We start from the raw sequence: 12,671 nt of genomic DNA, 5'->3' as shown, positions 1-12,671 counted from the left end.
ATCACATAAAATGCTTTCATAAACAATTTATGTATATTACATATAGAATAAATGTTGAATTACCAAAGTTCTTTGTACAGTGTCTCAGATCATTTTAAAAAGAAATTATATATGCTGTAATTAAGAGAAATAAACTATATTGTATTTAATGAGTAGCTAATGAACTGATACGCATTTAAACGACTAACATTTAAATTCAAGAGCAGCTTTTCATATAAATGGTTTCATTACATTAATATTCTCTGTTTTCTTTTACCTTTTCTTTTACAGGAGGCAGGATCAGAAAACACTAGTGTTCATATAGCACCTGATGAAAGAAAAGAGAAGGTGCCAAGTCCGCATTTGAGTCATATGGTGGTTTTAACAGCTAGTGGATCACTATATGGACTAGCAGAAAGAGTAGTAGCAACGGAATCCCTGTAAGTACACTCTGGCTAAAACCACAATGAGAAGATTTTCTTGTCAATGTATGTTTATCAATAAACTGCCCTAAAGTTTCATTAGGCTTTTCTTTTATTTTATCGTAATTGACTGTATTGGTTGCATGATATTTGATAGACTGAATTACGTATTTAACAAAAAATAAAATTAACAAAGGAATGCAGACACACAGCAAAAGGAAACTAGTAATTACCTTCCTCCATCAGCTTCCTGACTACTAATATTATCTCTCGTAGATTATGAGTATTATATGGTAGCCCTGGTGTTGATAAACTGTAAGCTGATTAACAAACTGAAGTAGAGTGAATTGGGGATGTAGTGGGTTGTGAAGGATCAGATAAGACTTTAATAACTTTATGTATCAGCTTGCATTAATGAATCCTACGAGGAGTGGTGGCCACTGGTGGTTTTGAAGCGGTGCACACTACTGTCTCTGTCTGCTGCTTTCTTTTGACAAAGATGTTACTCTACAAAGACTATGATAGAAAAGTTTAAAATATTTTCAATGATGAAGATTCTGTGGTTGCTTTTTATTCCAATGGATTGTAATGGATTTTAAATATTTATTTCATTTGAATTCTTATTAAATATTAAATAAACTAGATATGGCTGTAAAAAAACAGAGTAACTCTTAAACCTTCTGCAACCCATTATAATTTTGCTGTAGTAAGCAGGTTAAGGTATGTTTCACTAAGAGAGGAACAGATAAGTAGTTACACTGCTGCCCCTTCTCTGTATTCTGTGAAAGCTCTCCCTAGAGAGAGTATTCGGTGGCTATGTGCATGACCTGCCTCACATTCTATGTGCTACTCTTTACAGACTGGAGTGGATCTAGATACTGTAGATACATAGCTAGATCCATCCATCCATCCCAAGGGAAATTCAAGTACCAGTAGCCAAGAATTAATTATACCAAGTTAAATGCAAGCATTTAGGTACACTTATTACACAAATAACAAATTCTGTACAGATAATACAATCATAGTACACTAGATGGCACATTCAATAATGCCAGTGCAGTGAGAGTTGTGCAAGTAATGCTACTACCAAAGTGACAGGTGGCACATAATAACAAAGTGACAGATACTAAAGAGACTTAATGTCAAAGTAAAATAAAATAATGTGACCTGGCTTATGCTGGTAGTGTAATAACAAACAAACAAACAAAAAAAAGGTTTATATAGTAATGACCAAGTAATGAGATATCAGATGTATGTAGTGCAGAGCTAATACATCAAGTATAGCTTATGGTACAAGTTCATGAAGTTGAGGCAATCATTCATAGGTATGACATAAGTATTTTAAGTGAAAGGACCATGAACCAGTGGCTAACACGATGTGATGTGTGTAGTCGCTCAGTGTAGTGGGGCAGTGTAAATTACTGCACCAACAAGCAGACGTACATTAGCACAAATGCTTCATGTTCCACAGCTTCATACAGCAGTTTAATTGGGACCAGTTTGCAGCGCAGGTGAATGAAATGGAAGGTTAGTTTTTGATGCTCTCAAATATTACTGTTGTCCATCCTTTCTCTGGGTGCATTTGTCTAGTGAGGAGACACAAAGGAGAAGAAAACCAGGTAACACCAACACTTGGCCATCTCACAGGGTCTCCTTTAAACCTTCAAATTCATGGTCCATCTGAGGATTCTAATGGTTAGAGTTATGTGGCCTTTTTAATGTTAGGTTCTAAGATTGCAGATTATCACAGTGACGTAGTAGATGTACCATCAGTACTTACATGCAGGAACTTCCTTTCACATTATTTGTGATTTTGCAAAGAGACAGACTTTACAGTGCCAGAAGTTATTACATACTACAGTGGTGCAAGAGAGAATATGTGCAGTTGAGTATTCATATAGTATTTGTAGGTGTATGTGTGTGAGAGTGAATGTAATACTGCTTGAGTTTACTTGTGTAATTCTGTCTAAACTCTAAACTTGTATACAAATAAATGACTGAAAACTTGATATGGTTAAAATTGGAACATTGGCAAACATCTATTATTCAGTTGGCCCAATTCACCACAAGTGCATTGTGTTCCCCAGCTCCATACTGCTGTTCTTTCAGGAGCAGTGCTGTAGCTGAGCTACATCAGGAAGATGTACAGTATATCAGGTTCAGATATAACACTGCTCTTAATTGCGTCTCAGAGGCACCTGTCTGGAGAGAAAAAGGACCAGAGAAATGTCATTCAGCCAAAACTGGGCAGTTCATAGAATCTCCTTAAGTCTTTAAATGCTCGGTCATCCTCCATTGGCAACAGCTGTCAACATTGCCTAGAAGCAAAAGTCTGATAATTTGAATATTTGCACTAGTTCACTATTTGCTAATAGCTTTCAGGTTTTACTTTTGTGTAATGCAGTCACTAGCTGTAATTTTACTTGGTATTCTATTTAAAACATTTCTGTTTTGATATGAAAACCTGTAGGTTTCTCATGTTTTGAGCATAAAATGTACATCATTACCTCTATTTCTTCCATTTCATCAAGGGTGTCAATAATATTCAAGTATCATATTTTTTTTTAAGTTAAACTTATTTACAATAAATATGCAGTTTGCATGTTTTATCAATTTTAAGTTCACTATAATACATTATTTTTTTAAAAAACCTTTCAGTCCATCCCATTTTTATTTAAGAGATTTCATTTTTTTTCCTTATTGTGAAATGACTGAGATGGATTCTGTACCACTTTGCTATGACAGAAACCCTCCTGGATGGTGATCAAACACAGACAGTGTGGCTTAGAGGTTAAGGCTTTAGAATTTTGAGGATGTTGGTGTAATTCCTGCTACTGTCACTGTGCTACCATGAGCAAGTCACTTCAACCGCCTGTGCTGCAATAGGAAAAAACAAAAGAAATGTCACCAGTTGTATCTCAAATGTTGAAATTTGCCTTGGATAAAGGCATTAGCCAAATATAAGTAAAATAATAAGTAATACAAATAAAGTGAAAAATATATTTTTGATAAGTATAACATGATTAAAAGACCGTAATAGGGAGCGAAAATAAATAATGTATAAATAGAAAGTAAAAGACACGCTAGCTGGCACAATGAATGCATTTAAACACAGGTTAGTGTAAGGTTACTCTAATGGGATGGAGTAAAAACAAACTAAAAGTCAAAGAAAGATTTTTGGTACCCAAAAATAGCTGTTTATTAGCCTGTAGTAGACTTAAAAGAAGGATGGAATAAGACACCATTAATCAAGATTTCTGCTGTGTGCCACAAAAGAAAATCAGCTCCTGTTGATTAACTCTTATATATTATGAGAGGTACAAGGAGTAAGGAGCCTTTTTCTAGGTTATTCTCTTCCTAAATTTGGGTGGAAATGCAAGATAGAGGAGCATCATTTTAACTTCCAGACCCCTCCCTGGTATAAACTTAAACTTCTTCTCCTAACAGACATAGCATGCCTGAGGATTTGACTGATGGCTTATCTACATACCTAATCCTTGGCACAAAGCACCACTAGTTTCTGTCTTAATGATGATGGCACTCTTCTCCTATACTGTAATGATTTGTTCAGTGTTTTGGAGCATTGAAAAGGGTCACATGATGAGCAGGAATCATATTTCTTATAGGCCAGTACCTTACCTGTTGAGTCACATTCTTCTTATTATATCACTGAGCTTTTAAGTGGAACCTGATTGGCCATACTCTATTATGCATGGATATTTCTTTTGCCAAATGGTATTCTTAGGACTGGGCAATATGGACTTAAATCGATACTGCAATAATTCCATATTTCTCGATATGTTCTGAAAACACCTTAAAGATTGAAGATCAGCACCATTAGATGTTTATGTACACATTTTCTATACAGAGGTCAAAACCTGGTATAATGTCCCACAATAACAACATTAAATATTAGTGATGGAAGACATTTTTCTTTTTCAAAATGAAGCAATTTAATTAATATGTGTGCCTCAAAAAACATCCCAGATATCATGGTTTTTCCAACGATTTTTGTTTTATTATTTCTTTAAATATTTTTAAGCTTCCATTGCACAGTCAATAAACATCTCTCTCTCTCTGTATGACTACTTTATATAAGGAAAGCAAAAGCCCCTGATTCATTACTACACTACACACTGATCATTAAACATGTACATGTGCATACTATATATTTTGCTGTAATTTACATTATTTCCATTGGCTCCCAATTATGTATATACATGGTGCTTCTTATCTGTAACTGTCTGTATGATGCATACAGGTATTTTATTTTATAAAGTTCACCAACATAAGTACTGCTTTTCTGGCCAGGCAAATGGTATTTTCATTTCATCCAGTATTCTTAACACCTTTTTGAATTCTTCTTTCTCTAAGGTAGGTATAATAATCGTAAGGGGTGCTTGAAATTCTTGGTAGCTCCATTTAACATGGAGCTGTTTCAACTACAACAACTTTCTGTCTGAATAAACATTAACATCTACCTATTAAAATATGGCATTGTAGTATCACACAGATTTTTATTTCATTAACTTATTTTATTTTCCTATTAATAAGCTCCTCTCACAAAGCAATATGGTTGTATATTATAATAATAATAATAATAATTCATTACATTTATATAGCGCTTTTCTCAGTACTCAAAGCACGATTTGATTTTCAATTATCTTAATAGATTCCTAAATCACCAGGTCAACACATTTATAAATGGTAATTCAAAACGAAAGTGCCAAGAGTTAATTATGCATTATTATAATTAGAAGGCTCAAATCCCCTGCTAAACAAATGAAAATAAAGTGGCCAGCAATGCAATTTACCCTATATATGAGAATTTAATAATTCACACAAACGAAAACTATGAAGGCTACTGTTTTTATTCCTGCTTGTAGCATTTCAGTGTAAGAGCCGAAGCCACGTGAAATGGACGGATGAGGGCCTACGCCACACCGACATCTCACTTCTAGTGTGATATGAATTAGTAGTTAGTGTAGTTAAGTAGGTGAAATTGTGTTTTGCAGTATGGTAAGTCACTGCATTGTTATCTCCTTCCCCCTGCTGTATGTCTGCTTTTACAACAAAATAACATACTGTAAACACTTTATGCAGTGTTGCTTAGTAGGACCCATTTTACTGAGGAGGCTGGGGGGCACACTACAGGCACCACATGTGCATGGATGACCTCTTCATATGCAGTAATGTGTTTTATCTTTAATGTTGTGCTGCTTGACCTGTCATTATGGGTAAGACCAAACCATTTTCAAACAGCAGAACTAAGCCTACCTGATCTAAACTCTTTCTCTTCTGATTCTCTCTCCTTTTCTTTTCTCATGCTCATTACCACCAGGGAACATGGGTGAAGTTTATACTAAGAAAGAGTGTGGAAGGTTTTGTGGATTTTATTTAATGCTGCAAAAAAGTTATGTAAAATCAATTAAAAGTGCAAAACATCTCGATATTTACTTTTACATGTTGATAAAGAAAGAAAGAAAGTTTAGAATTAACCATTATTATTCAATAATCAAATTATTTACATTATCGTAAGTAAAATAAAGAAAACCCCAACTTAACACCCCCCCCCCAAAGCAATGCAAATCATTTGCATTATTGTAAATAAAGAAAACAAAGAAAAACCCAACTCACTTCATAAGTAAAACAATACCTAATTCATATTACAAATAAGAAAGAAAGAATGGACAAACAAACAAACTTTATTTGTCCCTAAGGGGAAATTTGGCTGTTTAACAGAAGCTCTTTAAATAAATAAATAGTAAATAAGTTTAAAAAAAAAAAAAAAAGAAAGAAAAACAGTAATAAATATATAGCTTCTGTAAATATTTTGCCCATCCCTAGTAAACTGTGGCTGCCAATCTAAATGTTAAACTATTCTATTCATCTTTATGATTATTCACTTCCTTGTACACCCATGATGGCAAGACAACCAGTTCCACTGACTAAAAATGTCTTCTTATATCATCTTTTACAATAAAGCAGAAAAAGCAGTACTTGCTAACTTTGTAATAAGAAGCTCAGAGACAATTTGCCTTGCCTAATGGACAAGGCATTATACCTTACACCCTGTATCGTACTTAAACTATTACTTTTTTACATCCTACAGCTGACAGGCTGTTTAGACCGTGAGCAAGTGACTTAACCTGTCTGCACTGTACTTTAAGGAAATGTAAATTGAACTGAATTATTCAGGTAAAGCACTTTCTGGGGGTGTTCAAAAAATACTCTATATAACAAAAGAGTGCTATTGTGCCTACAGTTTATACTACAGTACATGAAAAGCTTGTCATTGAGCAATAAAGGTAACTGATTTTTTTATATATATACAGTACTGTGCAAATGTTTTAGGCAGGTGTGAAAAAATGCTGTAAACAAAGAATGCTTTCAGAAATATAAATAATGATTGTTTATTGTTATCAATTTACAAAATGCAAAGTGAGCAAACAAAAGAAAAATCTAAATCAAATCAATATTTGGTGTTACTACCTTTTGCCTTAAAAACCAGCATCAATTCTTATAGGTACACCTGCACAAAGTCAGGGATTTTGTAGGATTATAGTCAGGTGTATGATCAACCAATTATACCAAACAGGTGCTAATGATCATCGATGTCACACGTAGGTTGAAACACAGTCATTAACTGAAACAGAAACAGCTGTGTAGGAGGCTTAAAACTGGGTGAGGAACAGCCAAACTCTGCTACCAATGTGAGGTTGTGGAAGACAGTTTCATGTCCTGGCAAGATTGAGCACAGCAACAAGACACAAGGTAGTTATACTGCATCAGCAAGGTCTCTCCCAGACAAAGATTTCAAAGCAGCATGGGGTTTCAAGATATGCTGTTCAAGCTCTTTTGAAGAAGCACAAAGAAACGGGCAACGTTGAGGATCGTAGATGCAGTGCTCAGCCAAGGAAACTTAGTGCAGCAGATGAAAGACACTTCAAGCTTATTACCATTCGAAATCGGAAGATGTCCAGCAATGCCATCAGCTCAGAACTGCAGTTTGTTCGTCGAAGGGCTGGAGAGCGGTACAATAATGAGTGTCTGCAGGCAACAGTGAAGCATGGTGGAAGGTCCTTGAACATTTGCGGCTGCTTTTCTGCAAAAGGAGTTGGAGATTTGGTCAGGATTAATGGTGTTCTCAATGCTGAGAAATACAGGCAGATACTTATCCATCATGCAATACTATCAGGGAGGCATATGATTAGCCCCAAATTTATTCTGCAGCAGGACAACGACCCCAAACATACAGCCAAAGTCATTAAGAACTATCTTCAGCGTAAAGAAGAACAAGAAGTCCTGGAAATGATTTTATGGCCCAAACAGAGACCTGATCTCAACATCATCGAGTGTGTCTGGAATTACATGAAGAGACAGAAGGGTGTGAGGAAGCCTACATCCACAGAAGATCTGTGATTAGTTCTCCAAGATGTTTGGAACAACCTACCAGTCGAGTTCCTTCAAAAACTGTGTGCAAGTGTACCTAGAAGAATTGATGCTGTTTTGAAGGCAAAGGGTGGTCACACCAAATATTGATTTGATTTAGATTTCTCTTTTGTTCATTCACTGCATTTTGTTGATTGATGAAAATAAATGATTAACACTTCCATTTTTTAAAGCATTCTTTGTTTACAGCATTTTTTCACACCTGCTTAAAACTTTTGCACAGTACTGTATATGATGCATGGGTACATGAGTTAATTTATATTTTAAAAAGCCAATTATAAAGTAATTGTGACAAAGAGGTATGCATACTGTCCAAAGTTTCTTTTTGCACAATAAATATGTTTCTGTGTGTGTGTATTAAATAAGTATACTATGTGTGTGTGTGTGTGTGTGTATGTATGTATGTATGTATGTATGTGTATATATATATATATATATATATATATATATATATATATATATATATATATATATATATATATATATATATATACTAGGGGGCCTCACCCCCTGCTCGCTTTGCTCGCCAACCCCCGTGTTTGGTTTTCCGGATACACACTTTTAAGATTTTTTTTTCTTTGAATTGTTGCTATTTCATTAGTTTCACTTTTATTTCAGAAGTTCTGCAAAAACAATATTTGTAATCTTGTGAGTCCCAATATGCTGAATCTTTTTAATGAGGTCAGGACAGGTTTCTCTGTTTGGAATTTCAGCACAGACAAAACGATCTATATCATCAGCATTTAATAATTTTTTTTTTTACAAAGTAAAAAAGTAAGTAGAGTTCTGCATTGGACTCCTGTCTGTAAAGTCGTGCTATTTTCCTCTCACAGTTTCAAAAGTACATGGGGTTACGAAGGTGATACCCCAGCTTTTGTCTAGGTTTTTGTACAAGGGCTAGACAGAACGTTTTTGACTCCTGGGGTAAATGTAGCTTTTTAAATAAGCAGACAGATAAATATATATACATGAACAAAGTAACCAATAAATGCATGTGCGGTAAACTCTGTTTTTGAAATCTCAAGATTCTTTATTTGTCACATGCATAGTTATACAGGACAACACACAGTGAAATGCATCCTGATCTGCTTATCAAAAACTGTGCATAGTTAGAAGAATATCAGTTAAATTAACAAAAAGTCATAGATTGAAAGATAACAGTATAGTAGAACATAATAAACAAGTAAAATTATGTGAATAAAGTAGAATTAAGTGTTAAGGTGCAATAGTGTAGTAATTATTGTTCAAAACCAAAGTTAGACTGGTGCAGAGTTAAATGAGGCAGTTTGTTTGCGCTACTGCGATCTTTACTTTCTTTTTTTATATTTTCTAATTTTCCTACTTTCATATCCTTTAACTTTCTCCACATGTGTATAGCGCCATTTTTTTTTAACCTTTCTAATTTCACTGGTTTCATAGTCTCTAACGTGCTCTGCATGTGTTTAGCGCCAATGTTTGTAAACGTCATTATGAAGTTCTACTTTGTCATTTTACTCATTGTCTTTTAATTCTGAGCCATACAGTACAATACATAGAACAGAATAAATCCTCAATACAGTATAAAAATAAAAATTCTAGAAGTACAGAGTAGAATTTCACATTAGATGGTATCACATAATATGATTTGGATTTGTTTTAAGTCCTGGAGACCTCATTCATCAAGCTGCCTCCCCCATTTTGCCATTCCACATCTGAAATAGTTCTAATCCGATGAAAGGACCCCTCATTCCCACGTCCCCAGTCATCAGGGATGACTTTACCGTAGGCAGGCAATCTACAATTTAAAGAGATTGTTATTTTCTTGTGAATTGTTACATATGCATTATTTTCACTTTTACTTTAAAAACATTTGTAAAAACAATACTTGTTTCTTTATGTCCTGCCCCGCGCGAGGTTACATCTCTTTCTTCCCAGACATATAATACTGCTCGTGTTGTGAAGGGTGTTGCGGCTGAACGTACGCTAAGGATATGCCTTTGGATCATTTGCTGTCTTTATGCTGCTTGCTAGCTGCCTCTTCTGCCTGTCACATGTCGTTGTTTTAAGAGCTGGGAACACATGATGCTTGCCTGCCAAAAGCAATCCAACAACTGCTAGCTTAGAGGTCTGTTGACTTGTTTTAAATGATGGCTCACTGCCTGGTCTCATGTGATGTTGTAAAAGCAATACCTGTCTTTTATTGCTGGCCACGGGCATGGTTGAATTCTTTCTTGCAGGATGTATAACGCTGCTCGCGTTCGGTTGGGGTAGCTGCTGTCGCGCCGTATAGCGCGTTTTTTTTTTTTTTTTTTTTTTTTGAGCCTTTCTAATTTCCCTGGTTTAATAGTCTCTAACCTGCTCTGCATGTGTTTAGCGTCAACGTTTGTAAACATATTTATGAAGTTCTACTTTCTTTTACTCATTGTCTTTTAATTCTGAGCCGGATTGGACATGCTTTTTTTTCAATTCCACTTGTTTCAGGCTGATAATTACTTTCCTTATTTTCTGAATTTGCACCTCGATTATTCTTTTTTGCTCTTTTTTCTGTCCAACGCATTCGAGTCTCTTTTCTCCGCGCCCGATTGGACGTGCTTTTTTTTCCATTCCACTTGTTCCGGGCCGATCATCACGTTCCTTATTTTCTAAATATGCACCTAGATTATTGTTTTTCTTTTTAGCATTTTTTTCTCTCCATCACTTTTGGGTCTCTTTTCTCTGTGCTTTTCTTTCTTCTTCGTTTAATCGTCGACGTTTCATTTCTACCCTATTCATTTCATTTCTACCGTATTGACCTTATACACTTTATATGCACTGAGAGCCCTGGAGCTGTGTGTGCTGCATGACTGCCTTTACACTACTGATTTGGTTTTTTTTTGATATTGCTTGTAAGTAAGGTGTGGTCTTGCAAGACTCTCATTCTTTGTTCCCGTGAGACGCACCATGGCAGGTCTCTTTCGTCTCACGGGTCTTTAAATTATCTTCCGAGAAGATCACGTATCGTAGACTATCAGGACAGGGGACAGGATTTCTTTTTGTAATAGATATATATAATATGTGTATATATACATATATAATATGTGTGTGTGTGTGTGTATATATGTATATACTGTATATATTCACATATATGTACAGTATACTTATTTAATACACACACGCATATATATATATATACTGTATATATATCTATATATATCTATATATTTGGTCCAGACCAAAAAGTAATATAAAACTTAAGAAGCATATACATTTGAAACCAACTCTTGTGTATGAGATCCATGACTCAGTTTGTACTTATGAAATTTAACCCCTCAGGCTGTTTTTTTGGGATTTAATAACAGTGCAGTGTCTATCCTTTAATAAAAGGAGAGCAATTTAACTATGATGTTACCTGTGCTTAGCTTTATTACAAAGACAGAACATCCAACGTTATTTTCTTTCATAAGTCTGGAACATGTTGGTAATCTTTTTATCTACATAGCCCAAAGAAAACTTTTTGTTCTTTTTCCTTTTGTTTCTCTGTGTTTAACAACTTTCCACGCATTTTCCAAACCTTTATTCTTCCATTTTAAAGTTGTAGAAACCCTCATTCCATCCCAGCAGCAAAGTACATTAATGAACAAGGTGACAAAGGGAGCACTCAGGCACACATCTGAACAATTTAAGGGTTTGTAATCAACCCAAAAGCTTGCAAACTCTACACAGAAGGCATCTGAAGGAAAACTCAAAACTGTATATGAAAGCAGCACCTCCCAGTGCACCACCATGCCACCCAGCGCTAAACATCTCTGCTTGGGTGCTAACCCCACAATAAGCATTTCATAGATTTGTATTTTTTAACAATAATAATACATATATAGAATATATACTTATAAGATATTTTTGGCTTGCTGATCAAGTAAGTGGTAGTTTGATGTATAAGAATAAATGAAATATACAGAATTCTTGTGAGTCTTTTAAATATGTTGATTTCAAATTTCATCTGCAGAGTGTTTTTGGCTGAACAGTTTGAGTTTCTTCAGCCTCATCTTGACACTATCATGCCTGCAGCCAAGAAACCATTCCTTCAACAGTTCTATTCCCAAGTAAGTTAAATTGTTAAACTTAATATTATTATTTGAGTAGACATTAAATGAATAACTTAGACTTGGAAATTTTTTTTTAAATTTACTATATGTTATCACTTTTTTTCTTCTTTATATTTTGTGCACTTTTTATATTACTTGTAAACACTTCTATTCTAGCATAGAATGACATTTTTTAAAAATGAAAAGTAATACACATATTTGAAATTAAAAATTGAGCATTAATAATTTAAAGCCAAATGAGGCTTGTAATGTGAAGACTGACAAATGGATATGATGATATTTAATGATTAGAAAAGTGAGAATTGTTCTAAAATGCTGTCCAAATGCTTAACAACTTTGTTAGGAGAATGACAAAAAAAAGAAATATTTGACATCACAATGGCTACATAAGTTGTATGAGAGACTGTGACCAAGTGAGTGGAGAGTCTGTGATCTGATAATAAAAAAAATATTCAAAATTTAGCAGTGTACTTGGCAAAAGTTTAACAGTTGTCATCATCTAAAAACACATATTTGTGGTCTTTGTAGCATCATGTTATGGAAATGCATCTCTAAGTCAGGGCCAGGAAAATACTTGAAAACAGAAGCTGAAAAGCATTCTATAATGTAAAGCAGAGATCCTGTAGGACAACCTAGTTCACTCTGCACTTGGGGGACAGTCCATTTTCCAGAAGAGCAGTGACCCAAAATACATAACCAAAGTCCAAGTGGAGAAATCCATATTCAGTCAGTTTGTAAATGTGGCCTGTTCCAG

At 34.8% G+C, this 12,671-nt stretch overlaps 1 protein-coding gene across 4 annotated transcripts in view; it reads left to right on the top strand.

Moving 5' to 3' along the window:
* The window catches only part of vps50 (VPS50 EARP/GARPII complex subunit), a 408,283-nt gene that overhangs the window by 371,382 nt on the left and 24,230 nt on the right, over window positions 1–12,671 (top strand). For all 4 annotated transcript variants that reach the window (XM_051936104.1, XM_051936105.1, XM_028817093.2 and 1 more), the window contains 2 exons: window positions 271–419; window positions 11,818–11,914. In XM_051936104.1, the coding sequence (XP_051792064.1) occupies window positions 271–419; window positions 11,818–11,914 (246 nt within the window). The remainder of the gene's footprint in view (window positions 1–270; window positions 420–11,817; window positions 11,915–12,671) is intronic.

Source organism: Erpetoichthys calabaricus, chromosome 13 (genome assembly GCF_900747795.2).
Source record: "Erpetoichthys calabaricus chromosome 13, fErpCal1.3, whole genome shotgun sequence".
Lineage (NCBI taxonomy): Eukaryota > Metazoa > Chordata > Cladistia > Polypteriformes > Polypteridae > Erpetoichthys > Erpetoichthys calabaricus.
Note: the sequence above shows the minus strand (reverse complement) of the source record. Positions and strands in the feature narration are given on the sequence as shown.